Here is a 25,744-nt window from a genome sequence, read left to right on the forward strand (position 1 = left end):
TCGATTGCCTGTTCGTAACAGGGTGTACTGACCTATCGTTCAAGGTTGCAATGGGAAAAGGGTTGAAAGTGAGGCGAGACAGCAGGCTTCTTGGTTGGTCGTAGGTCTCCGGGTCACCTAACCAGGCTGTGGCCGCCAAGGCTCTGGCCGCAGCAGCTTCGATAGCAAAGCCACGCGAGGCATTTTCCAAGGTGACGTCTCTCCCTCGGAGCAACGATTTGTTCTCCCTGCCCCGTTGATAAACAGGGTCGGCCTGGGGGTTCCCCCAGTTTCAGCTTCATTCTACATCGCCCGTTGCTTGAGTCAACATGTCTCCTGAACAGCCCCCTATGGCGCAGCCAAAGCTCAGCATCTCTACATCAGACCCAGTCATCGCTCGCAAGCTCGTCGACGAGGAGATGGAGCAGCTCAGAGGGCCTAAAAGTGCTTCTGAATGTCTTGGGCTCCCCGGTGACTATCCAACCGGACTGAATCGGTCAAGGTCTTTGTCTAATAGATCTGACCTATCCAGCCGCATCGACGACTATGGTCGTAGATTTAGAGAAGACAACACGTCAGGATCGCTCGAGAAGGGTCTCCAGCAACTGTCTCTCCTCGGGGTAGGGACTGAAGGCTCTTTGGGCGGCCCAGAGACCTATAGACCTGATGAGGTTCAAATTCAGTCCTTGGCTGATGATCTCACCACTGCCGCGGTGCCACATTATCGCGATAGAACCAAGGACTGGATACCACTGGGTGAGCTACGGCGGCTCTGTAGCCCCCCGGTTGTTTATGAGGAACTGAGGGGAAGGGTTGATAAATCTCATCTGCAGAAGTACACCGACTACGTGTGTGGTCAGACTGACGATGACTTCAACGCTGAACGTTCGTCACATATACTGTTCGCAATTCTTGTGCTGACTGGACGATTGGATCTACTAGGTGGATTTTACGAGGCCAAGATCTGTGACAGGGACTTTCCCTTCATCCGGGGGGATGATGGTGTGCTTCGACCACTCAAGAGGGACTCGCGGGGCAAGGAGACACGCCATTTCCCTTCAACTGAGAAGAGCTTCATCTCTCAGTTCTACCGGGAGCAGTGGCACATCAATGTCCCCATCATATCTATGACTCGTGACAAGCAACCTGCTGAGTACGAGCTTCATGCTGAGACCATCATGCCATGGACGTCTCGTCGCCATATCAACGAAAAGGGCGGCCATGCTGATGTATACGAGGTCGAAATCCATCCGGATCATCATCGCTTCGTGAGTACCCCAAATACGTACTTGTCTCTACACGCGGATAAGAATCACCTTCTAACCATTGCCCTAGATCGGACATGAGGTGTTTGCTCTCAAGGTGCTTCACTCTCCCGACCAGGACGAGTTTGAGCGAGAGCTATACGCTCTCAGAAAGACCCCGCCTGGGGATCATGTGATCGAGTTGTTTGCTACCTTCCAGTGTGGCAGTGAACTCTCGTTCCTCTTCCCATGGGCAGAAGGGGGTAGCCTAGGCGACCTCATGAAGAAGCACCCCTCCGAGCTCTTTGCCTCGCCGACCAATGCCTCGCCTCTCCTCATCCAGTGGATTGCAAAACAATGCGCTGGGATCGCCGAGGGTCTCCGCGGGATTCACAACGTCAAGCCGGCGGTGCGGCGCAAGGGCGACAAGCCCAACCAAGATTGGAAGGACAACTACGGCATCCACAGGGATATCAAACCCGCAAACATTCTTCGATTTACCGACAAGAAACTGGACGGCGATTTAGGCAAGCTCAAACTAGCCGACTTTGGCCTGACCAAGTTCCACACGCTGGCCTCGAGGTCGCTACAGCCTGGGAAAGGGAAAATGTCTCCAAGTTATGCTGCACCTGAGCAGATGAAAGAGGGACCCGGCGTTTCCAGAAAAGCAGACATATGGGCTCTGGGCTGCGTCTTCTTGATGCTCTTGACCTGGGCCATCCGAGGACCAGGAGCGCTGAGGAGATTCCAATGCGTTCGCATGAACGAAGGAGACATGGGTCACGCGAGTCGCTTTTGGAACACGGACTCGTTTTTCATAAATGTCACCCAGCAATTTGGCCATTCGGTTTCTAGTGGCTTCCTTCTGAAGCGAGCGGTTGCACTTGTAAGTTTGATCTCCTGGTGTTTTACCCTACCTCCCGCTAAGGCTGATGTGTTGGACAGCGTGTTAAATATAATAAGAGGGCAATCTCTAGAGTAGATGGCGAAGCCAACTACCTGACCGAGTTCCTCGACTTTATTCTCCATCACATGTTGGTCATTGACAAGACGCAGCGTGCCGGATCCGACGAGGTCTGCGAGTTTCTTCACAACAAGATGCAAAAGTACAACAAGGACGGCTATAATGTCACTCTCCCTTCCTTGGACAGGCCAAAAAATGTGGACGAGCCCGAATGCGCTTGTAACCACGAGGATAATGAGTATCACTGCCAGTACCAGAATGGCTCAACCCCTCTGGTTGCTGTTTAGAGGCCTTGGATGGGATCAATTAAGGGGCATTGAGTGTGCAACTGTGTCTCAAGCAGTGTATAGCCTCGCGGCGTATATGTAATTTAACAAGATAGATTAATAAGCCATTCAAACCTACTCTTAGACTATCAAGCATCTCTTCTATTGATTGCCCACCACCGTACCTCTCGGCCAGAGGTTCTGCGGCACAAACCTGACTGAAGACCAGAACTTGCACCACTAGACGAGCCACCTCTACAGCGCCAAGACTCCTCAAGTTTCCCGTGGGGTGAAAATCACGGATGTATTCCTTCGACATCTCTCGACTGGGGCAAGGGTACTGACCGTTGACGATGGACATGGAACCTTCGGGACGCCTTTCCGGTGCGAGAGGTAGGGACGATTTTGAGGCCCTTAAAAGGAGCGACCTAGACTTGCTCATAGCCTTTTGGCAGGGAAGCTGAAATGTTGCTTGTACGAGGACAACGGAACCAGAGAGGCGTCTTGGGCCACAACCATCTTGGCCGAGGAGGCCCTTAGCAAGCTACCACCAGCCCCCTGTGATGAATCCTCTCGAAGCAGCTCGGTTGGCACTGTGAGCAAGCAAGGCGGAATATGTGCGCCTCTGAGCTGCAGTGCCGACAAGAATCCTTATGCGACCTGATCCATGGAGGTTTCTAGACCCGCGTGACTGTAATCTGCCGAACTTCCAATCACCTTCTGCCAGTCACTTGTTGTCTGTCCTGAATTGTTTAATCTCCGGCATGCGGCCTTCCGGCTCGACGAAGCTTTTAGGAATCCGAAATGCCGGCCGCTAAGAAGGGATCTGCACTATATGTCCTGATACTTCTATCGCCGGGATATCGCGAGGCAAGCCCGACTCATCAGCGGCTAGGTCCCCCTGATGATGACTGTCGGACTGCTTGTCTGGGCAGAATTCAACATGTGGATAACAGACAGAAGAGCGCTTAAGTGATGTTGGTATAGACCAAAGGGGGGTAGGAAGGGGGGGCGAGCAAACGGCAGTGATAGGGTACCCTATGGAGGATCTCATGTTGAGTCAGTCTCGAGTTCAATCTGTTCTGCACGGGTCCAGCCATTGCCAAACTTCTTCATGAGCCACTTCAACAGTTAGCAAGGTGTATGATCCTTCATCATAGTGGAATAGACTAACCTCGAGGGTAGGCACATAGAGTGTCTGTACTAGCCCGCAGAGCCCGATGGTGAGAGGGATCAACTGGCCTGTCGAATTCACATCATATACCCCCCTGACGCCGTTCCAGTATAGAGTCAACTCAATTCCCGTGATGGAATAGACCAGCGAAAAGACTCTCAGGTACGGTACTAAAACTTTGACAATCCTTGCTTCCAGTTAGAGGGGCCCAATACGCGGTGTAGCATAACATTACATACCTTTGTACCTTTTCTCTCCGAGCATTTCGCTTCAAGTCTTTTGACTGAGAAGGGGTCCTGTTGAATTTTCGAAAATATCGAATGGCTCTAGCCAGCCGAGACTCGTTGCGTATGGGATAGTTGCAGGGGGCTATCGCCAGACAATACACGGCAAACCCCCAGACCCATCCTATCGTGACCAATATTGAACAGAAAGCAGAGAAGGTCTTGGCTGACTGATTGTATAGCGATACCTTTGCAAATAGGAATCCGTATGTACCACACCCTCCTGGTGTCCCCAGGAAACCACTGCCTTGTATCCCATCGAGCCAGAACCAGACGTAGTAGACAGAAGCAGCCGTCAATACACACCAGAAGACGAATTGCCGACAGAGACGCGTGACAGTGTCCACATCGAAGCTTTGGATTGGCATCGGGTCGTTACCGGTCAACAGGACGATGTAGACCCCGCCAAAGATGATGTATGCGAGGACCATGACCTCAACAGCGTAGGGACCTTTGGGCGCATCCTCGATGGACGGGGCAGTGTTTGCGGTCATGAAAAGGAGGGCGACGAAGATGACAAAGATGAAGATGGCGTAGGACTTGGCCAAGCTGGCTCTGCCTCTCAACTCGAAGGCTCTCACGATGAGGACTGATGTCCATTGGAGGTATATTCCGAGTCGGATGCCGAATCCGTAGATATCTGGTTCGCCTTGGAAGGCGCATTCGTTCGAGGCATCTCGCAGGGAAGGGGTTAAGACGGCCATTTGGTGGATGGGCTCGATGTCTGAGAAAGCGGTGGCAAAAGATCTTGAGAAGAGACCATCACCAGGCCCTTCCTCGGCGGTCCTTTTCTTGCTCAAGGAGGTGACGGTTGAGCCTCAGTGTGACAATCATCTTGAGGTTGTGCAAGAACATATGGTACCTCACGGGGGCTCACCAGACCAAGATGTAGTTGTACGAGACCATAGTCAACTAATCAGGGTTACAGAGGACCCTGAGAGGCTATCACGGTACTGACTTGAAAGGGGAGAGGATGGCATTTTCGTTACCATGATGGGAGGACAGAAGTGTCGCTTGATACCTAAGCTGACTTGACTTGATCACCCAGAATACTCGACGATCCAGGGGCCGCCATCGGTACTATAACAAACAACATGGATATGAGCATCGAGTACACATACTCCCTTGTGAGTGCTCTATCCAACAAAGGCTTTTGATATGAAGAGGCTAAAATGGAAATGTGCTTATTGTACCATGTCTAGGTGCATGTAAGCGACGATTTGTCTCACCACTGTACCATCAAGCCTCCAACCTCAGGTGGTCGAGACAGGTTGGGCTGAATGGCGTGAGTCTGCGAGAGGGCTGAGCCGATTGCAACATTCCACCAAGGCCGTACAGTTGAGGCTCAAGACCTAAGAAATAGTTGATCGCCATGTCCGAGGTGTATCACATCTCATGTCACCATAAGCTCCCTCATCGAACAAAAGCGTTGAGGTTTCAACAAGCGGCGTCGAGAGGTTTGGTCAGACTGACGGTGTACAGTGAAACCTTGCTGCCACATGGGGGGAAAGCATTAAAAGCCTCAACCCTTATCATCAAGCAAGGGTTTGAGAAACTTCCCATTTCGCGGTTATTTCAACGGTCGAGATCCTTGCTTAGCTCGTGGCCTGAGCCGCCGTGACGGTCACCCGGGAGCTAAACGCCGATGGCTTGCGGGGAGGGGATTTGAACAACATTTTGGCTTTGGCAATGGATGCTTTTGAGTTTTGTCTGTTTTCTTTTGAGCTTGCCTAGACTCTGATTTGGTTAGTTTATCGTTGTAAGGTTTCTGGAAAGAGAAGCTGTCGCAAATCCAATTTCTCAACGGTCATCCCACCGGTTCATGCGCCTTTTTATGAAGCTGCAAAAGCCGATATTGCGTGCCGCTCCACGGTGTTGGCTGACAACAGCCCCTTATAAGAAAAAATCCTTGCGAGGAACAAAATTCGGATCGGTCGGAAGACGTGGGATTGAGCCCCGAGACAGTTGGATGCATGATGGCTGCGATTATGCAGGCACATGGCTTGTTACATGGACCGCCTCGACGATCCTTACAACCACCATCCTTGCAGCTGAAGAAACACCCGCTAGACAAGAACAAGAAGGCGGCGGACAGGCCGAGGCGAGGCTGTTGCAATTTCGCCGCGCGTGAGCGGTTCCGAGTGCCAGGATCCGTCGCCACCATGATCTGCATCCTCGCAGTCGCTGACCTATCACGACTCTTCTCGCGAGGGGCTAGAAGCCACTTGGAGGGGATTCCCAGGCCGGGGAGCGATCCGTCCCTCCACAGCATCATCCTCTCCCCATGGGGGTCCCCTAATGATGTGACTGTTGTGTCCTTGGAGCCTGACGGGTCTGGAGAAAGAAGGAAAACCTCGTCCACTTGGACACACCTCGAGTCATTCTAGAAGTCTACATAGCTGTCAAATGCCCGTTTGACCCTCTTCTTGTCTCCATTTCGCCCAAACTTGCTTCTGCCGTCGTCCATCGACTACACACTCATGCGGGACCGTCTCGATACCCACAATCATGCATCACCATGAGGGATGATACCCCCAATATCATCGCCGCAGCCGCCGTGACGCTCCCTCTGGCTACTGTTGCCCTCCTCCTCCGACTCCTCTCGCGTCGAATCACAAAGACTGGATATGGCTGGGACGATGTGTTTGCCATTGTGGGTTGGGTAGGTCGCGAACTCGACCATCAGATGCGCGAATATCCTGAATAACCTCATTTTTTTTTTTTAGATCGGCTCATTGGCACTCTTGATCAATGGCATGATCTGTAAGCGCAGCTCGCTCCTCGATCATAGCTCTTCTGACATCGTGTAGGGATTCGCAATGGACTCGGCCGACCGATGGACTACAACCTCTCCAAGGACTACACGTACGCGGATAAGCAGCGGACTGCTTGGTTGCAGATCTGGTGCACGAGCATGACCTATACATTTGCCATCGCCTTTTCCAAGTTTGCGATTGTTGCCTTTTACTGGCGACTCTTCAAATATTCCGACATTCGCGTCCCGATTCAGGTCCTCTCAGCGGTCACTGTTAGCTGGTTCTTCCTCCGACTGTTTATGGTGACACTGCAATGCATTCCCACTTCAGCCTTTTGGGAAGAGCCCCTTGAGACAAAGACTCAAAAGTGTCACGTTCGCGAATCCGCCTTCTTCTTCTCGACCGTCCTTACGCATGTCCTGATCGACTGCGCCATCCTCGCACTGCCTGCCATCGAAGTCGGCAGGCTTCATCTTCCAAAGGGCCAAAAGGTGGCCGTCATCGCCTTGTTCGCATTTGGCGCCGTGTAAGTGTACAGCTTGAGACTTGCTAGAGTCTCGCTGACTGGTATCCAGGACTTGCCTCGCCTCAATCTTTGTCCTCATCGAATCGTTCAGGTACAAATCGGACTCGCCAGAGCCGACGTTGCAATTCGGTCCTCACTACGCTTGGTCCATCGCGGAATGCAACCTGGCCGTAATAGCTGGTATGCTGTCAAATCTTGACATGGTTTACGGGGTACTGATCAATGTGATAGCTTCCCTACCGATGCTCCGACCGATCGCCCGAAAGATCCTCCCGGGATCATTTCTCAGCTCCAACAGTGGCGGCGGCCAATCGACTAAAGCCAGCGCACCCTTCAGCAACGGCATCAAGCTCACGGGCATCACCAAGACCAAAGAGCGCGACGGCGACGGCTCAAGCTCTACACACGAGCTGACACCGGGAATGGATCCTGGACCGTCAGACTTTGATGCACCCGACTGGCCGCACAGCGCGCAGACGGTGATATCGAGCCCTTGGCGAAAGTACACGTCATCCCGGGACTTTCAGGACCTGGAGCAGGGCGGCGGCATCCACGTACATAATGAGACGGCAATAAATGTCGAACGGATATGACGACTATGAGCTGGGACAAGGGGCAACCCTAGGCGTTTCGTCTTCTATTAGAGCATGATTTGATACAGAGATACCAAATACAATAAATACTGTTAAATATGCGCATGGAACTCGCCGAGAGAGTTGATCAGCAATGCTTGTTGCAGACAAGACACATCCTAGCGCCCCATTCTCGATGAACCAGCACACCGGTACCGAACGATGCAGGTGGCGTTCCGAGGTGGTGTGCCTCCGACCTGCAGACTCGTACAGTGTCTAATTCCATTCAGGACTGAAAGACACGGTGCTTGAGGTATCACTGAGCAAACAGTGTCGTAACGGCGCTCACCTTGACTCACCGAGGTGATAGGTCACGGCTACGCTAGCCTCGAAGCCAAAGCCGCGAAAGTACTTGACCTGGTCACAAGAACCATCTCATTTCGATCTGGATCTTCGGCATAGATGATCTTGAACCGACCAAATCTCCAGCTCCAGGGGCATTTAAGGTGATAAATGCTGGAGAAAAAGAACGTAATAGCCGAGCTCGGCAATGTAATCCTTCCTTCCTCACGGCTTCACGCACGCCGGATTTCAATGTCCGGCGTCCGAATATTATCGTTTAGCCGTTTGGAATCGCAGACTCACCATTCGCCGAGGGTACGTAGCTTCCACTTCCTGACGTCGACGGGACTTGACCTTCCTCGGACTTGTAAAGCCTCTTTCTTAACCAAGGTTCTCTTGCTCAAGTCGAACCATCATCTTCTCCCTTTGCCCGCTCAATCGCAACACCAAGAGAGATAGAGTCCGTGCGATGCTCAAAGAAGCTCGGTTAGATTGATCCCGACTTGATCTTCCCCGCAAGCTGTGTGTCTGTCCTTTCTTGTCACCATCAATCTACGGACCAGAGTAAAGATGGCTTCCGCTATACGATTCAAGGCCGTCGCTGGCCTCGCCGGCCTCTCGCGCACAATCCCTCGAGCCCACGCCAATGCCTTCCTCTGCCATCGCGGCGCAATCGACACCCAGCGTCGTCTCTTTGGCTTCTCGAGAGTTCTCAATGGTGAACTCATAGTCAAGGTGCCCCCAATGGCCGAGTCCCTTAACGAGGGCACATTAGCCAGCTTGACCAAGAAGGTCGGCGAGACCATTGAAGCCGACGAGGAGCTTGCCAGCATCGAGACTGACAAGATCGACATTTCCGTTCCCGCCCCCGAGACTGCCGTCATCGCCGAATACTTTGCTGCCGAGGGAGATACTGTTGTAGTTGGTCAAGATCTTGCGCGCATCGTGACGGGCGGCGAGGCCAGTGCTCCCAAGAGCGAGGGAGAGGGAGAGGCTCAACAACCACCCAAGGAGGAGCCCAAGCAAGAGACGAAGCCTTCAGAGCCTGCCAAGGCTGAGGAGAATCATAGCAAGGAGCAGACACCTCCCCATGAGCCTCCCAGAGCCGCGAAGAAGCCTGCCGAGTCGAAGCCTGCGCCCAAGTCCGAGCCTGCCGCTCCTGCGAGCGCATTCACCGGAGGTCCCGCAAGAACCGAGCGAGTTGTAAGTGTTCAAGGTGTCGTAATTGCCATACATAGCTAATGCGACTTGTCGCGCAGGAGAAAATGAGCCGTATGCGAAGGACCATTGCGAGCCGTCTCAAGCAATCCCAAAACACCTGCGCCTCCCTCACCACCATCCAAGAAGTCGACATGACTAACCTCATGGCCTGGCGAGCCAAGTACAAGGAGGAAGTTGCCGAGAAGTATGGCGTGCGCCTGGGTTACATGGGTGCCTTCACCAAGGCCACGACTCTGGCTGCTCTGGAGATTCCTCAGATCAACGCTGCCATTGATACGGACAAGGAGATCACCACGTGGCGAGACTATGTCGATATCAGCATTGCTGTGTCGGCACCCAAGGGTCTTGTGACGCCTGTGCTGAGGAACACGCATACGCTGAGCATTGTTGAGCTGGAGCGCGATGTTGCTGCTCTAGCCAAGAAGGTGAGCATAGAGAATTACAAGAGTGATGAATGCGCTAACTGTATAAAGGCCCGCGATGGAAAGCTCACTATGGAGGATCTCGAAGGCGGCAACTACTCCATCAGCAACCCCGGCATCTTTGGCTCCATGTTTGGAACCCCCGTCATCAACTACCCCCAGTCCGCCGTCTTCAACATGAACGGTATCCAACAACGCGTCATGGCTATTAATGGCCAGGCCGAAATTCGACCTGTAAGTCTACACACATCTATTCCGTCTCACAAGCTAACGCCTTGTTTCCACAGATGATGTACATCAGCTTGACCTATGATCACCGTCTCATTGATGGTCGGGAGGCTGTCAGCTTCCTCAACATTGTCAAGCAGTATATCGAGGATCCCTCTCGAATGCTTCTTGCGTAAAGGAGGCCTTTATGTAGCATTTGTATTGTAGTAAAAAAAGGACTTTATGGGCTCAGGCGCAACTTGTCTGTGAAGGGCTGCATGGATCGGCGCTTTTTGTAGACTTGGACTTAATACAGGCGTTTGACTGCCAATATCTATTAAATCATGATACTCTACAAGTGAACAGCTCGGCCGATTCTCCTCCCCCAGACCCTATAGCATATTGAAGACGGGAAGAGCCTCATGCTCAATGCATGTAGTTTACAAGTTGCATAACGAGAAGCCATTGCCAAGGTTCCGCCATTTGCTATGGTAAGTCGGCTACTCGGCCATCAAAAGACCGACAAAGCGAGCTCGTCAAGTCCCGCCTCTCTTGCTCACTCGCCCTCGGATGTCGCACCCGAAAACCTTCCTTTTGCCTCCCATGATTCGCCCACACTAGACCTTCATCCAGCTATCCGCCTCTAAACGCCTTTGCCAACTCGCCTAGCCTTCGGGTCATTTATCCATAGCCATGGGATTGCCGTGGATGTTGTCACGGCATTGCCGCGGGCTGCATGGATCTTGGCCTGGATACAAGTCCCGACCTCCATGAATGACTTGCTTCGATCCGATCTTTGATCCATCTTGTACCTCGATGGACTTTTCACAAGGTTGATTGACATTTTGAACATCGAATCTCTGTCATTATGTTGCGGTCAGCTCGTTCTGCTTCTGCCGGTGGTAGGAGACTTGTTCGTGGAGTCTGCTGTCAACACCAGCTCACACGAGGCCTCACGACGCTCAAAACCACCCAGACCATTAGAAAGGATGGGGGTAGGAACTATGCTACGGCGCACGCAGAGGCGGTAGCTCCTTCGGAGCCCCCAGTAAGTACACTGCACTTATTAACAAGGTCTTTTACATGCGGCTTACACTTTTTAGACACAGGCGGAGTCCTTTCTCCAGGGAGGCGCTGCTTCATACATTGATGAGATGTATCAGTCTTGGAGAGAGTCCCCGGAGTCTGTCCATGTATCATGGAGGACCTACTTCCGCAACATGGAGGATAGATCACAGTCGCCCGCCCAGGCTGTCCAATTGCCCCCTGGCTATCTATCGCCTCGGGATCCAGCTCTGCAATCTCAAGTTCATCCATCACAAGGTAGCCAGGTGGCGGACCAGCTAAAGTTGAGCAAACTTGCTGCTGCGTATCAATCACATGGACATCACGTCGCCAACATCGACCCCCTTGGGCTTCGCAAGAATGGCCAGGCTCCTCACGCCGAACACCCGGAAGAGTTGAACCCCGCCTATCACGGCTTCACTGCCGCTGACCTAAACCGGGAATTCGCTCTCGGCCCGGATCTTTTGCCTCATTTCGCAGCCCAGGGCCGCAAGTCGATGACCCTGAGGGAGATTGTGTCCGCATATGAGTCGATGTACTGCGGCAACTATGGCATCGAGTATTCACACATCCCAAGCGCTGAGAAACGCGAATGGCTTCGTGAAAGACTCGAAGTTCCAACTCCTTTCAATTTCTCGCCAGATGAGAAGAAGCGCATCCTGGATAGTCTCATCTGGAGCACTGGCTTTGAGCGCTTCATTGCTACCAAGTTCCCCACTGAGAAGCGGTTTGGTCTTGATGGCGCTGAGGGTCTTGCTCCTGGTGTTACTTCTCTTATCGACCAGAGTGTCGATGTTCACGGTATTGAGGATATTGTTATTGGGAGCTGTCATCGAGGAAGATTGACCATGCTGGGTACTGTCTATGGCAAGCCCCGCGAAGCGATTCTCGCCGAGTTTGGGGGACGAGTCACTGCTGATCTTCCTGGTATGGCCGGTGATGTCAAGTACCACCTTGGGCACGACGGTCATCGCATCACTCCTGAAGGCCACCGTGTTTCTCTATCCCTCCTTGCAAATCCGTCACATCTCGAAGCGGTCGATCCTGTCGCAACTGGCTCTGCCTATGCCACCCAGAAGCTGCGCGGAGACAAGGACCGCACCCGTGCTATGTGTCTTGCCTTGCACGGTGATGCTGCTTTCGCTGGCCAAGGAGTCGTCTATGAGACTCTTGGTCTCTCAAGACTTGACGGATATCAAGTCGGTGGCACCATTCGCATCATCGTCAACAACCAGATTGGTTTCACGACTGATGCCGAGTGCTCGCGATCCACTCCCTACGCCTCGGATCTGGCGAAATACACCGACTCACCGATCATTCACGTCAACGCCGATGACGTCGAAGCCGTCACTTTTGTTTGTCAACTCGCAGCCGACTGGAGAGCCCGTTTCCAAGAGGACATTGTCATCGATCTCGTCTGCTACCGCAAATTCGGCCACAATGAATTCGACCAGCCAAACTTTACGCAGCCCATGATGTACAAGCAGGTTGCTGATCAAACTCCGACATTGGAGTTGTACATCAACAAGCTTGTGCAGGAGGGTACCTTTACCGCTGCTGAGATTGAGGAGCAGAGGAAGTGGGTGTGGGATAGACTCAATGAGAATTTTGAGGCCAGCAAAACGTACCTCTCGGAGAGAAAGAACTTCCCACCTGGGTGGGATTCTCTACCTTCACCAGCTTCGTTGGCGGTTGAGAAATACCCCGTCACTCAGACGGCTGTTGAGCATGCCACCCTCAAGTCCATCGCGGACAAGGTCAACAGCGTGCCTGAAGGCTTTGAGCTCCATCAGAGCTTGCAGCGCATTCTTACTGGACGGTTGAGCAGCTTTGACCAAGGTTCTGTTGATTGGTCTACTGCTGAAGCCCTGGCCTTCGGAACCCTCTGTCTTGAAGGCCACTCTATCCGTCTGACGGGCCAGGACGTCCAGCGTGGAACATTCTCACAGCGTCACTCTGTCCTGCATAACCAGGCCACGGGCGAGACATGGACGCCTTTGAACACCCTTTCTGAGGAGCAATCTCCTTACGAAGCCATCAACTCGCCTCTCAGCGAATTTGGTGCCCTCGGTTTCGAATACGGCGTGACACTCGCGGACCCGAACCCCCTCGTTATGTGGGAAGCCCAATTCGGTGACTTTGCCAACAATGCCCAGGTGATGCTGGACAACTTTATCGTTGCCGGCGAGTCCAAGTGGCTTGATCGGTCAGGCATCGTTCTCTCCCTACCTCATGGGTATGACGGCCAGGGAGCGGAACATTCGTCTGCTCGACTGGAGAGGTTCTTGTTGATGTGCAATGAGGAGGGCAGGTCTTGGCCGAGTGAAGAGGCTATTGATCGAGCGCATCAGGATTCCAACGTGGAAATTGTTTGCATGACTTCACCGGCAAACTACTTCCATGTCTTGCGCCGTCAGTTGAAGCGAGAATACCGCAAGCGTAAGTCTACAGTATTCCACCATTTGAGTGCCTTAACTAACAGCAATACCTAGCATTGGTCATTTTCTTCTCAAAGTCTCTTCTCCGCCATCCCATCGCCAGATCCGACATCTCACTCTTCACTGATCCCTCTGCCACCTTCCAGCCTGTTCTTGCTGACCCAGAACACGAAGCCGGCGGAATAGATAGCGAGGACAAGATCTCTCGTGTTATCTTCTGTTCAGGCCAAGTCTATGCCAATCTGGTCAAGCACAGAGCCACCAACGGCCTCCGCGACACAGCCATCACACGTATTGAGGAACTGCACCCCTTCCCCTGGCGTGAAGTCAAGGCCAACTTGGAAAAGTACCCCAACGCACAGAACATCGTCTGGGCACAAGAGGAGCATTACAATGGTGGAGCTTGGCACTATGTTCGCGATCGTTTGGAGGCTGTTCTCCGCGAGTCGGATAGTCTGTCGGCAAGGAGGGTGTTGTATGCTGGAAGGGCTGTGAGCGCGAGCCCGGCTACTGGATTGAAGAAGAGGCATGAGGCGGAGGAGAAGCAACTGCTTGAGGATGCTTTCAGCGTTCAAGAATGATTTTGTGGTTTGTTGAGCGGGATGCTCCTGGGCAGAAGATGGAACACCAGATTTAAAAGGTACCTACATTGAGACGGAACTCTCTAGATTGTAGCATTGTCAATTAAGGCATTTCTCTTTACATTCCCAGGCAATGAGAATTCCATATTTCTCAGCAAAGAACACGTTTTTAGCACAACAATCACATTGAGACCAGGGTTGTATATTGTCATAACCCGAGCGGACAGTGGCTGCTTGTCGGAAGCACCGTCAACTTACATGAGACAGCACGATGGAAAGGGCCACATCTTGGGACTAGAAAGATTTTTTTAATAATACGTAGAGCCCAAAATGTCTTTTTAAGCTGATATCTCGCTCTTCATGCAAACAGTGCCATTCTTTTCCACCAATACATCCCAAACCTTTCCACCCTCGGCATCTCGCACACCATCCGTCCGGATGTTGTACGTCTCACCCGCATACAAAGGCGACATGGCCCTATACTTGATATCTCTAGGACCCTCTCCGTTTCCATGAATGTCGCGCCAGTAGTTCAGGAGATTGATGAGATTCAGGGGCCCATGAACCACCAGGCCGGGGTGATCTTCCACGTTGCGAGTCCAGTCCTCGTTGTAGTGGATCATGTGGCCGTTGAATGTGAGAGCAGAGAATCTGAATAGACCAACTGGTGACCATCGAAGTTCTCGGATGGGAGCGCCTGCTGTTGTCAGTGAATGATCGTGTATAGATGGTTCAGAGGACATACCCTCGCTCTTGGTTGCCAAGTCCTTCACAGATGATGGACCACGAGTGACGTTTTCAAGCGGCTTTGGCGGCTCCTTGATGGCATTAAGGTCAATCTCAGGTCGAAAGACCCATGATCGACGATCAGTCAAGGCCAAACCCTTTGGACCCCAGAACTCTTTCTCAACCTCAACCAGAACCATTTCTCCTGCCGAGCGGCTCTTCTTTGGGACAGCACTCAACAGCCTTGTCCGCTCTTCAACCTCATCTCCAACTCGAAGGAGAGCACCACTTGAGGGCTCTGCCCACTGCATCTTTCCGCCAGCCCACATTCTCCTCGTGAACGGGGCAGACGCATTAAATGTCCTGTCTGTTCCATCCGCACCAAGGTCTCCCTCAGTGCCATTTGGCGTGAAATACGCCAGATGATATCCCGGAGGCACAGGAGTTCCAGCTACTGGCGCATTCTCAGAAACGTCTGTGCCGTTGAGGTTGGGACGGCCAAGCGTGAGAGCGAGCTTTTGTAATTGGTTGGCGTCGATGAGTTGACGACGGATAACAGACTTGTCGGCAAAGTTTTCAAGAAGATATGATGAAGCATCTGCAGCTGTGGCCTTCTGTAGACGTGAAGAGACTGTGAAGCCTCGTCGCTGGCATGATGCTGCCTGAGCAATGCGTCCGGCTTGACGGAGGTGAATCGATTTCATCATCCTGATCCCGCTTCTCAATGACTGACAATAGATGGATAGGTGCAGTTGAAGGACCTGGTCAAGGCATATGGCGGGAATTCCATGTATGTATAACACTCAACCGGTAACCAGCCAACAAGACGACGGAGTCAGTTCGGTCATGGTCCGGGTGGAGAACGGAGGTGGAACCGGGGTTCCCGGCCGTGATCTCGGCTACTTGAGCTCCCCTCCAAGTAACCGAAGTAGCCGGTCTCCACTTCAGACTCGGATGTCATCTCCGGAGTTTGATTCACCGCGAACGGCCCAGGATATTGAGACTCTCCATCTGCATTGGATCATTCGCCTGCAGGACCAGGCCGAGATCCGCCATGCCGTCATCACCCTCCCAGGGTCCGTACAAAAGATTAAAGTATTGGTCTTCAAAGACTCTTGTCTGGGCCTGCGTCTGCGGGGTGGGAAAGTCATGTGTCCGCTCTCCTGGACTGGCTGCATCTGCACTTCCTTGCTGGTCTTCCGAAGTCACTCCTGATTCAAGGTCGGCGATGCTGTGGATGGGTGCATCACTGCTTGTTGCGCCGTGTAGTCGCTGGGCAATTGACACGTCGAGATATTGGAGAAACAAATCCAGCACATTGTTGTTGATCTTCCAGTACTTTTGTATCTCTTGCAGGCCGAGGAGACACATCTGCGCACGATGCTCAGCGATGCGGCGAGATACATCCACGCCTCGCCTTATGCTGATGGCATGGATGCAGAGGGCGGCAAATAAACTCGTGATTCTAATCGCCGGTCAGCATATGTACTTCTTTCCAGTTACTTATCCAACTTACAAGTGCATCTGTCCATAGCGAAGCGTTCCTTGTGCAAGCATGTCCTCAGCGATCCTGCTAATCTTAGACGCAGCCGCTACGGCGATCTGCCCGCTCTGTTCGTCTTGGCCGTGTCTAAGAAACTTATGCCTATAAATAAGGATCCGAAGATGGCTTCACAGGTACTGTTAGTGAGAGCTCCAGCCGCTAGCAGATGTGACATACTTGTAGGCAAGGTGTAACAGATGCGCCCACACTGAGGCCGTACCATCCTCGACACCGCGGTTCATATCCTCTGGGAGGTTTGCTCTCCAGTCTTCGAGTGCATCACCGACGTCTTGGATCTGCTCAGGGGTCGACGGTTGCCTGCCAGGTGAAAAGTGCACATCAACTACCCGGCCAACTATTTCAACGAGTTAGTACCTGACCCCAATTCAGCTCTCCCTGGTAACACACGTATTCGTGCAACATCTACCATCTTGATGGCGTATGTGATGTGCTCCGGCTTACAGCAGCCAAAAGGAGAAAAATCGGGATGTTCGGTCTCAGACTCCAGGTCCGATGGGCTCAGTGGCTCTATGTCGCAGTCGTCATCTCTGATTCTACTGGGAAGGCCCAGCGAAGCGGCTGCTTGTCTCTCTCGGACCTACAAGAGTCAGATGGCGATCTAGTCTGATACGAAGGGGACTCACGTAGATAGACCACCAGATTCGTCTCCTTAGACGAGCCTTTTGAGGATCTCTAGTCGTGAACCTTGGTCTGGAAGATGTCAGTCTCTGCTTCCTCAGCTTGAAATTTGTCCAAGGGGTCAACTCACGATCTATGAAGTCCATATGACTCCGCCACACCAATGACAACTCCCAGCCAATACCGCACATCCCTAACGTCAGAGGGACCACCTCGCCAGAAACTCATAAGAAACAGTGATTGAATCAGGGTGGTCTCATCCTTTTCCCAATCGGCATGAAAGAGAAGTCTCGCTCGGGTGTACAGCAACGACTTGGCCTCTGTTCTATCAGTGAAACCCATGGAAGTGATGGTCGCATTGTCACAGTACGTTGCCCCGATGAAGAGCATGGACTGCATTAAAAGGTATGAGACCTCGGACGCAGCCAGTTGGCGAGTGAACTCTGCCCTATCCAAAATTGGGAAGCATGGATGAAACCAGGTGAAGTAAGCTTGCAGGGCTGGAGTGCAAGCTTGCAGGTCGGGTAATGTGAGGGCGCCCTCATCACGTAGATATCGTGATGTTCCTACACTGAGGCGATCGATACTAGCTGGAGATGCACCTTCGGGCATGGACTGAGGTGTGCTGTTGATGGGAAAGAGGAGTCGGGCCTTTTGCTTGCTGCCGTTTTGGTCATCTTGTTCGTCGAGCTGCTCTCCTATACGGGGCATTCCAGGGACCAGGGTGAGAAAGTTGGATTCGCCAAAGAACAAGTTCCCAGGTGCTGCTGAATCTGTTGAAGGTGAAGGGCTCCTCGCCGGTATTCTAGTATCGGCAGCATCTCTTTCAGTCTGGGGAGTTGCGCCTGATGCCACTGTATGAACAGATGATGTCGGCCGGTGAGAGAGGGGTCTCCCATCGCTGCCTTGTACACTGGGGCTAAGAGCAGAACGCCTTTGTTGTTCAATCTGCTTCTGGCGTTTGTTCTTCCGCGGATATCTAGACTAATTGTTAGACCAATATCCAATACAAGGAGTATTAAGTCAACTCACCTCCCTCGACGAGACGGCAACACCTCGCAATTGACCCCTGAAGAAGCGCAATTGGAGCAGGGATGGCACTCTGTGACATTGCATCTCACCCGCCGAGAGTTGCACTCACGGCATGCATGCTTCGCGCGGGCACGTTTGACAGTGCTAGTAGCCGTCGAGGCGTCATCGGTAGCCGCTGATGGGAACATGTTGCATCGATCGGTGTCTTGGCTTGGGTCAACAACAATGACACTGGCCATTCGGCTTATTTGGCAGAGTAGCCGGGGGAGAATGTCTTGTTATATGGATTGTGAATTGGTAAGAGAATTGGTAAGAGTCAAGACCCGAGCTTCGGGAGGGACATCCGGCGATGATATTGTCATGGGTCCACTTTTCTGAGAGGCAAGTAACCGAGGGCAGATGAGATCGATCGATGTTCTTGGAGGAGAGATATGGGGTTGGTGGATTCAGTATGGAGTCATTGGTTATCCTTATCGTTTCCACCACATGGCTGACCTGGTTTATCCTCCTTATCAACATACAGGCCTCGTCGGTGTGAATGGTGTGTACGTACCCCCCGCTCTGTGTGTAAGTGGGTGAGTTCATCGACCAGTCATGGTGTGAAGATTTCAGTTCTAATCAAGAAGTTCTGTATTCTATGTACTTTTTAAACACTTATCCCTTGTCTAGTAACTCCTGGGAAGCTGAAGCACCCTCTCGCTGATAAAGTTCAAAATCATCTCCCTGCTAATGGGCGCAATCCTCGGCACAAGACACTCGCGGAACCACCTCTCAACATCATACTCCATGGCATATCCCATACCTCCGTGTGTAAGAACCGCCCTCTCGCAAGCTGTAAATGCGGCCTCGGCAGCCATGTACTTGGCGCTGTTGGCCGCGACGCCCACCTCGTCCTGTCGGATGGATGAGTCCGTCTTGCTCTGGTCGTAGAGTCGTGCTGCGTGGTAGGTTGCCAGCTTGGCGCCCTCGAGCTTCATGTAGGCATCGGCTAGGGGGTGTGCGATGGCCTGGTTCATTCCGATTTGGCGCTTGAAAACGACACGCTCACGGGCATATTCGCTGGCCTTCTTCAGGGCTGCATAACCCAGACCGAGCGCCTCGCCGGCAAGGAGACAGCGCTCAGCGTTCATGCCGTGAAGGATCATCTTGAAACCCTTGCCTTCTTCGCCAATCAGCGAGTTGGCAGGGATCTGGTAGTTGTCGAAGAAAACCTCGTTGGCGTCCACAGCGCGACCACCCATCTTCTTGATCTTGCGCAGATCAAGACCAGGCTGGTCTCGGTTCAGGTCGATAGAGAACAGGGAGAGGCCTTCACTAGGCTTCTTGACCTCCTCCAATGGCGTAGTTCGAGCAAGAAGGATCATCTTGGAGGCGACTTGAGCGCAAGTAATCCAGATCTTCTGGCCAGTCACACTGTAGGATCCGTCTGAGTTCTTCTTTGCCGTGGTGCCCAGTCGGAGAGTGTCGAGGCCGGCGTTTGGCTCCGTAACACCAAAGCAGACTCGCCACTTTCCAGATACGATGTTGGGGACTGTCGTTTCCAGCTGTTCTTGAGAACCAAACTTGGCCAGGGGTTGGGTCGCATAGACGTTGGCGTGGATTGACTGTGCGCCAGCCATACCAGCTCCAGACTCAGTGATAGTTTGCATCATCATAGTCGCCTCAGAGATGCCCAGACCAGAGCCTCCCAAGGATTCAGGAAGTGCAATGCCCAGCCATCCATCCTTCGCAAGCGCGGCATGGAACTCCTTGGGATCCTTCTCCTCCTGGTCATGCTCCTGCCAGTAGGTGTTGGGGAACTCAGAGCAGACCTGGCTCACCGCTTCCCTAACCATGAGTTGGTTCTCAGTGAAGCCAGCCATCCCCATAAGTCTCCGTGAACTTGTTGTTGAAAAGGCATGGCTCCGTCCAGCCTGAGCCCGGGAAGCTGAGAGGGTAGGGCGACTCAAGCGCCAGAGTTGATTCGCTACTGATCGTGACATGTTGAAAGATTGCTGAGGATGAGATGTGATACTGAGTCTGAATGTCTGGAGATGTGAGCTTCATTTATCCATGAACACGATATTCTCGCTGCACTTACAAGAACCCTAGTTGCCGAATCACCAGTTCAATCGCAAGGTGGTTGACGGCGACAAGTTGTGGAGTAACATGGCATATAGCCGACTCAGCGGACAAAGTGTGGGGGTGCCCAGAATGACCTCCATCTTGAGTAGCCGAATTGGCTACTTCAAACGCCCAATTATCTTTCAATTGCATTCCAAATCCGGTAGGGATAAAGATTCGGCGATTCAGGCGCCTTTTCCATAATATCAACGGCATCTTGGGCGCCGACCCCGATGGCCTTGCCGGCTCCGGTGGCGCAACGCCCTCGGTTCCGGGGCATCACGGCTCCGACATGGTATAGAAAACGCCGACTTGTCAGGAGTATTCGGGCCATGATTGATGTATAGAGAAGTGTTGCTTGTCCTTCAAGTACTTCAAATAGGGCAGTTGATCTAGCTATTCGTTCCACTTCATATCCGGCTTCTCTTCATTCTCGGAGCACTCCGCAATCATGGCGCAAGATACCCAAGTAGCCGTTCAGTCTCTTCCAGCTCTTACAGAACATCATAAACACCAAACATTGTTACCAAAACAAAATATACAATATCCGAAATGGTTTGGCGGATCAGCATCATGTCTGGCTGTCATTTGCTCACATCCCCTTGACTTGGGTGGGTGGTTTCCTCACTCTGCTTCCAGGACACCGAGTTACTAACTTGTCGTGGTTTCCAGTCAAGGTCAGACTTCAAGCTACACCGCTGTCGGAAAGAAAGAATGTCCTGGAGACAATAGTCCATATCCTTCGCAATGAGGGTGTCTCTGGTCTATACCGGGGTGTAAGTGGCTTCAAAGATCAATTAGATGCCAGTTACTAACTCGAGGCATAGCTATCAGCAGGCTTGCTTCGTCAATGTTAGTCTCCTCTTGATGATTACCATCGCTTGTGCTGATACCAGAATGTAGTGACTTACGGATCCACAAGATTCGCCATCTACGAGTCCATCAAGGAACAGTCTTCGAAACATGGGGGTGGTCCAGCCCCCATAACCATCCTCCTACCAGGTGCCTTTCTATCCGGCGCATGCGGTGCCCTCGTCGGAAATCCGGCCGATCTTGCCAACGTGCGCATGCAAAACGACCGGTCCCTTCCGCCGTCTCTTCGACAGAACTACCGCTCGGTATTTGACGTTCTTGTTCGCGTCGCAAAGACAGATGGTCTCCAAGGCTACCTCCGCGGTGTCTTTCCCAACGCTATTCGGGCCGGTGCCATGACGGGCTGTCAACTTGCCTCCTACGATGGTATTAAGCAGTCTTTGATAGACAACTTCAGTCTCAAGGATGGTGCACCAACACAACTGCTAGCTTCACTTCTGGCAGGCCTCTTAGCCACAACGATATGCAGCCCCATCGATGTCATCAAGACACGCACCATGAGTCAGGGAGGTTCAAGTTCAATTATCGGAATGATGACAGAATTAACGAGATCTGAGGGGTTGAGATGGGCTTTCAGGGGGTGGTTACCCAGTTTTGCGCGGTTAGGGCCGCATACAGCTGCGACACTGTTGATTCTGGAGCAGCATCGGCATTTGTATCGAGAGTATATATCTCGAGGAATAAAGCAGGATGCGCTATTGTAGGAATCAAGCATGGGTGTTTTCAAGCACGCAGGCCCGAATTAGTTAAGGAACCAGGAGGCTTTAGTGCGGGCGCAGATGTGTTGGTATCCCATCCAACGCCTAGATCTCGACCTTGAGGCGTCTCTTAATCCACCCTTTATACGGCGTATTTCTCAATGCGCCTCTTAGTGTTTCACGCATCACGACCCTCTCTAGCCGTCCATACCTGCCCATGGAGTAGAAGCTTAAGCGACCAGTAACTGTGCATCGTATCCCGCCCATCGTCCGATAAACCATTTCTCCGTAGATGGATCTGTTGGGCAGGAACTTCTCATGGCTTAAGCTTAAAGTTGTGATTTTGATCCACCCTCAAGCACCGTTATAGGTACACGATCTGCTCAGTAGGGCAAACGCAAATCTACTTAGTTACCTCTCCTCTTCATCGGCGCTTCTCCAGGTAAGATTGTTGAGCTTCAAGCAACTTGTCGTTTTGAGTTTTATGAAAGAGGAGAGGACAGGTCAGCTCTCCTTTCGGTGTGAAATTATAAAAGCCCATTGACGGTCACTTGGCTGTCGCAGCTTGATTTCCAATACTGCCCATATCCTCCTCATCACCACCATGAAGGCATCCTTCGCAGCACTCGGCCTGCTGCTCATCAGCGCCGCGCAAGCCCTTCCCCTTCCCGAAGCCGACAAATGTCACGTCGCCAAGGTGCAGAACAGCACAGTGCCCGTCACCAAGAGCCTCCACAAAAGAGATGATGTTAAGGGCTGGAATTCTCTCCCTGGACTTGCAACGATTGACGATATGGTTTTGGGGATTTTCTTCGACTGGGCAAGGAAAGCGGTGGCCAAAAAGCAGCGTGAGTGAACACTTGACAACAGTCTACACTTTAGGGTAGGCAGAAGCTCACAGACGCACAGCTATAAGCAAGTGGCACGACAAGGAGAATAACCGGTTCGAGAGCAACAGCTGGGCGCTCAGTCCCCACGAGGTCAGCGTTCTCGAAGCGTGGGTCGACGAGACTGGCCAACCCGCCTGGTCAACTGAGGCAGATGTCTTCACCAAAATCCCGCATGGTCGTAAAGAAAGTTAAGACCCAACATCAGGACGACTACGCTCACATAGGCCAATAAAGAGTATTCACTTTAGCCTATTTATGACCTAAATGAGGGATAAAAATGAGAAATAATGCCATAAATCTTTTCATATTCTGCTTAGTTACCTCTAATATTTTTCTCATATTTCATTTCTTATATTTAGGAGTCGTTTTGCGTTAGACGACTGCGCGGCTCCCATCCATTGTTCTAGGTTAGTTGCATCGCCACGTCGGCACCGCCACACGCGCTGGCATCAAGAAAGCCCAAGCCCAATCACCGCCCCAGATGACGACGCCTTTTTCTTTCTTGGACGGGATGCAAACATTGGGTCAATCAAGGTCGGTCATGGCGGCTGAGCTGAGTAAGAGGCAAGGATGTCTCGGCGCGTTTCTTATATCTAAGAGGTTGCTTGCTAGCAATTGACGCTCCTTTCAACTCAAGCGATTCCCCACATTGTGCCCCTCAAGTGCCGCTCCACCATCATCACGAATACCCAGCAGAGGCAGCCCAGCTCACGACCCAAGACTTGCAGCTGGTCTTGGCTTTTACTTATAAGCGCCGTCTTTGCGCTCGTTGCTGCATTGATTCTTCACAATACATCCTTTCTGAACATCTTCACTCCATCCACAATGGGCGGCGGTCCTGAAGGCTTCCGCACCGTAGCTTACTACGTCAACTGGTACGAAGCCACCCTTGACCATACATGCCCATCGACTAACGTCATCTCAGGGCCATCTACGCCCGGAAGCATCGTCCCCAAGATCTTCCCGTAGAGAAGCTCACCCATGTTCTCTACTCGTTTGCCAATGTCCGCAGCGACACGGGCGAAGTGTAAGCTTGAACCCCATCTCTACCCGCTAGATCCGCTTTACTCACCATTGGATGATGCTCCAGCCATCTCACCGACGCTTGGGCGGACACCGACATTCACTGGGAGGGCGACTCTTGGAATGACTCCGGCACCAACCTTTACGGTTGCATGAAGCAGCTCAACCTCCTCAAGAGGCGCAACCGTAATCTCAAGATCCTGCTCTCAGTCGGTGGATGGACCTACAGCAGCAACTTCAAGGCTCCCGCTAGCACCCCGCAGGGTCGTGACACATTTGCCAGAAGCTGCGTCGACTTGCTCAAGAACCTGGGTTTCGACGGTATCGACATTGATTGGGAGTACCCTCAGGATGCAAACGAGGCGAGAAACTATGTCGAGCTGCTGGCTGCTGTCCGCCAGGCCATGGACGCCTACGCCCAGACCTTGAGCCGACCTCACCACTTTGAGCTCACCGTGGCGTGTCCCGCGGGCGCGCAGAACTTCCAGAAGCTAGACATCCGCGGCATGGATCAATACCTGGATTTCTGGAACCTCATGGCCTACGACTACGCTGGTTCCTGGGACTCGTCGGCCGGCCACCAGGCCAACCTGTACCCGTCGCGCGACAATCCCTCATCCACTCCGTTCTCGACCTCGGCCGCCCTCGACTTTTACGTCCGCAGCGGCGTCAACCCGCAAAAGATTGTCATCGGCATGCCCCTCTACGGCCGCTCTTTCGAGAACACCGACGGTCCCGGCCGCCCATACCAAGGCATCGGAGAGGGCAACTGGGAGCGCGGAGTCTACGACTACAAGAACCTACCCCTCGCGGGCGCCCAGGAGTACAACGATAATGCCTCCGGTGCCAGCTACTGCTACGATCCGCAGCGGCGCACCATGGTCACGTACGACACGCCACAGATGGCGTGGGCAAAGGCCGAGTACATCAAGAAGTGGCGGCTGGGAGGTGCCATGTGGTGGGAGAGCAGCGGTGACAAGGAGGGTGATCAGAGCTTGATCACGACTGTGGTTAATACCTTTGGAGGACCGCAGGCGCTCATGAGGCAGGAGAATTGCATCGAGTATCCAGCGACCAAGTATGATAACCTGCGCAATAGGTTTCCGAACAACTGAGATACAAGTAGTTTAGTATGACGGAGCGGAAGAGGACTGGACAGGGCACCCAGATTAAAGCACAAATGGGCATGAACATATGAAGTATCCGTCAATGAATTTAAACCGATCCGAAAATACATCTTTCAATACCTACGTAATAGTGTAATTGACACTGGCGGCCGACAAGGCAATCCGCTCGTCATCACAACAGTCTTGATCGGCGTCACAAAGATCTCGCCTTAAGCTAGGTTAGGCGTAACGAAGCGCGCAAGGATATTGGGTATGATCCAGGCGGCCGACGCAAAAGTCCCGGGATGTCTATCAGGTTTCCAATCCTTACAAAAGATGAACCAACAGCTCCCAGGATGGAATGATCGTCCACCCGATTTCCAGCCAACAAGAGGCCCCTAATCGACAGCCAGAACAGTCCTTGACGAGTACTTGATTTTATGACCAAGGGTTTCTAACTTCCAGGCAGTTTCGCAGAGAAAAGCCGTTGCCATGCCACCATCGAGGAACAGAACCATCGACTTGGGTGAAGAAAAAAGTGATACACAAGAAAGGCAGAGAGGTATAAGCATATCTTGCTAGAAGGATCATGGATGAAATATTGAATCTCATAATAGTTTTTCTCACTTTATCATCTCTATTCATTATAACAGTCGTGACCTTTGAGGGGAGTTAGAGGTATTGCCGTTATTTCTTCATCCATGTGCCAGCACCACCACCACCACCACCACCGCCAGAGTCGAGAGAAACGGAGCGCGGGCGGTCGCCTCTTCGGCACATGTGCTTTCACTAGGAACTAGCGAATAAGCTTAAGTCAAGAACCCCCGGCGGTACCCTTCCGGAGAAAGGAATGCCTTCGTTGTCAAAGTTGGGCTGTTGGTTGATCGTAGGATCGCCATCCTGCTGATCATGACGTCGCGACAAACACAGCCATCTCGCCTTGAGTAGACTACAATCCCCCTTAGAGGCAGCCGTATTTATGCAAAGGGGTTTTCTCAATTCCCATTCCTTTGGTGTGCTGATTTGTCGCATCTCGTCTATTATATCTCTGAAGACACTAGTTACCGCTC

The 25,744-nt window shown here is 52.3% G+C and overlaps 10 protein-coding genes across 10 annotated transcripts; 7 read left to right on the forward strand and 3 right to left on the reverse strand.

Moving 5' to 3' along the window:
• Positions 1-308: 308 nt before the first annotated feature.
• Positions 309-2,474, forward strand: NCS57_00683200 (Protein kinase domain-containing protein; the record flags this gene model as incomplete). The annotated part of the gene is made up of 3 exons (XM_053056706.1): positions 309-1,247; positions 1,315-2,109; positions 2,169-2,474. 3 exons carry the CDS (start codon positions 309-311, stop codon positions 2,472-2,474), a joined length of 2,040 nt encoding a protein of 679 aa, XP_052912901.1.
• Positions 2,475-6,429: 3,955 nt separating this feature from the next.
• Positions 6,430-7,786, forward strand: NCS57_00683300 (uncharacterized protein; the record flags this gene model as incomplete). The annotated part of the gene is made up of 5 exons (XM_053056707.1): positions 6,430-6,573; positions 6,638-6,674; positions 6,722-7,193; positions 7,243-7,373; positions 7,425-7,786. The coding sequence occupies 5 exons, from the start codon at positions 6,430-6,432 to the stop codon at positions 7,784-7,786; spliced, it is 1,146 nt and encodes a 381-aa protein (XP_052912902.1).
• An 891-nt stretch (positions 7,787-8,677) lies between these two features.
• On the forward strand, positions 8,678-10,154 carry NCS57_00683400 (Dihydrolipoyllysine-residue succinyltransferase; the record flags this gene model as incomplete). The annotated part of the gene is made up of 4 exons (XM_053056708.1): positions 8,678-9,310; positions 9,367-9,753; positions 9,802-9,984; positions 10,038-10,154. 4 exons carry the CDS (start codon positions 8,678-8,680, stop codon positions 10,152-10,154), a joined length of 1,320 nt encoding a protein of 439 aa, XP_052912903.1.
• A 671-nt stretch (positions 10,155-10,825) lies between these two features.
• On the forward strand, positions 10,826-14,041 carry NCS57_00683500 (Oxoglutarate dehydrogenase; the record flags this gene model as incomplete). The annotated part of the gene is made up of 3 exons (XM_053056709.1): positions 10,826-11,005; positions 11,061-13,461; positions 13,515-14,041. 3 exons carry the CDS (start codon positions 10,826-10,828, stop codon positions 14,039-14,041), a joined length of 3,108 nt encoding a protein of 1,035 aa, XP_052912904.1.
• Positions 14,042-14,379: 338 nt separating this feature from the next.
• NCS57_00683600 (uncharacterized protein) lies at positions 14,380-15,474 on the reverse strand (the record flags this gene model as incomplete). Its single annotated transcript, XM_053056710.1, has 2 exons — positions 14,380-14,738; positions 14,787-15,474. The coding sequence occupies 2 exons, from the start codon at positions 15,472-15,474 to the stop codon at positions 14,380-14,382; spliced, it is 1,047 nt and encodes a 348-aa protein (XP_052912905.1).
• Positions 15,475-15,742: 268 nt separating this feature from the next.
• Positions 15,743-18,169, reverse strand: NCS57_00683700 (Fungal-trans domain-containing protein; the record flags this gene model as incomplete). The annotated part of the gene is made up of 8 exons (XM_053056711.1): positions 15,743-16,232; positions 16,284-16,412; positions 16,488-16,665; positions 16,719-16,908; positions 16,955-17,021; positions 17,080-17,928; positions 17,982-18,018; positions 18,091-18,169. 8 exons carry the CDS (start codon positions 18,167-18,169, stop codon positions 15,743-15,745), a joined length of 2,019 nt encoding a protein of 672 aa, XP_052912906.1.
• Positions 18,170-18,646: 477 nt separating this feature from the next.
• Positions 18,647-19,963, reverse strand: NCS57_00683800 (uncharacterized protein; the record flags this gene model as incomplete). Its single annotated transcript, XM_053056712.1, has 1 exon — positions 18,647-19,963. One exon carries the CDS (start codon positions 19,961-19,963, stop codon positions 18,647-18,649), a length of 1,317 nt encoding a protein of 438 aa, XP_052912907.1.
• An 868-nt stretch (positions 19,964-20,831) lies between these two features.
• On the forward strand, positions 20,832-21,661 carry NCS57_00683900 (uncharacterized protein; the record flags this gene model as incomplete). Its single annotated transcript, XM_053056713.1, has 3 exons — positions 20,832-20,860; positions 20,912-20,936; positions 20,981-21,661. 3 exons carry the CDS (start codon positions 20,832-20,834, stop codon positions 21,659-21,661), a joined length of 735 nt encoding a protein of 244 aa, XP_052912908.1.
• A 598-nt stretch (positions 21,662-22,259) lies between these two features.
• NCS57_00684000 (uncharacterized protein) lies at positions 22,260-22,737 on the forward strand (the record flags this gene model as incomplete). Its single annotated transcript, XM_053056714.1, has 2 exons — positions 22,260-22,487; positions 22,543-22,737. The coding sequence occupies 2 exons, from the start codon at positions 22,260-22,262 to the stop codon at positions 22,735-22,737; spliced, it is 423 nt and encodes a 140-aa protein (XP_052912909.1).
• A 633-nt stretch (positions 22,738-23,370) lies between these two features.
• NCS57_00684100 (Chitinase) lies at positions 23,371-24,683 on the forward strand (the record flags this gene model as incomplete). Its single annotated transcript, XM_053056715.1, has 3 exons — positions 23,371-23,420; positions 23,471-23,572; positions 23,636-24,683. The coding sequence occupies 3 exons, from the start codon at positions 23,371-23,373 to the stop codon at positions 24,681-24,683; spliced, it is 1,200 nt and encodes a 399-aa protein (XP_052912910.1).
• Positions 24,684-25,744: the final 1,061 nt, after the last annotated feature.

The sequence above is a fragment of the Fusarium keratoplasticum genome, chromosome 5, assembly GCF_025433545.1.
Source record: "Fusarium keratoplasticum isolate Fu6.1 chromosome 5, whole genome shotgun sequence".
Taxonomy (NCBI): domain Eukaryota; kingdom Fungi; phylum Ascomycota; class Sordariomycetes; order Hypocreales; family Nectriaceae; genus Fusarium; species Fusarium keratoplasticum.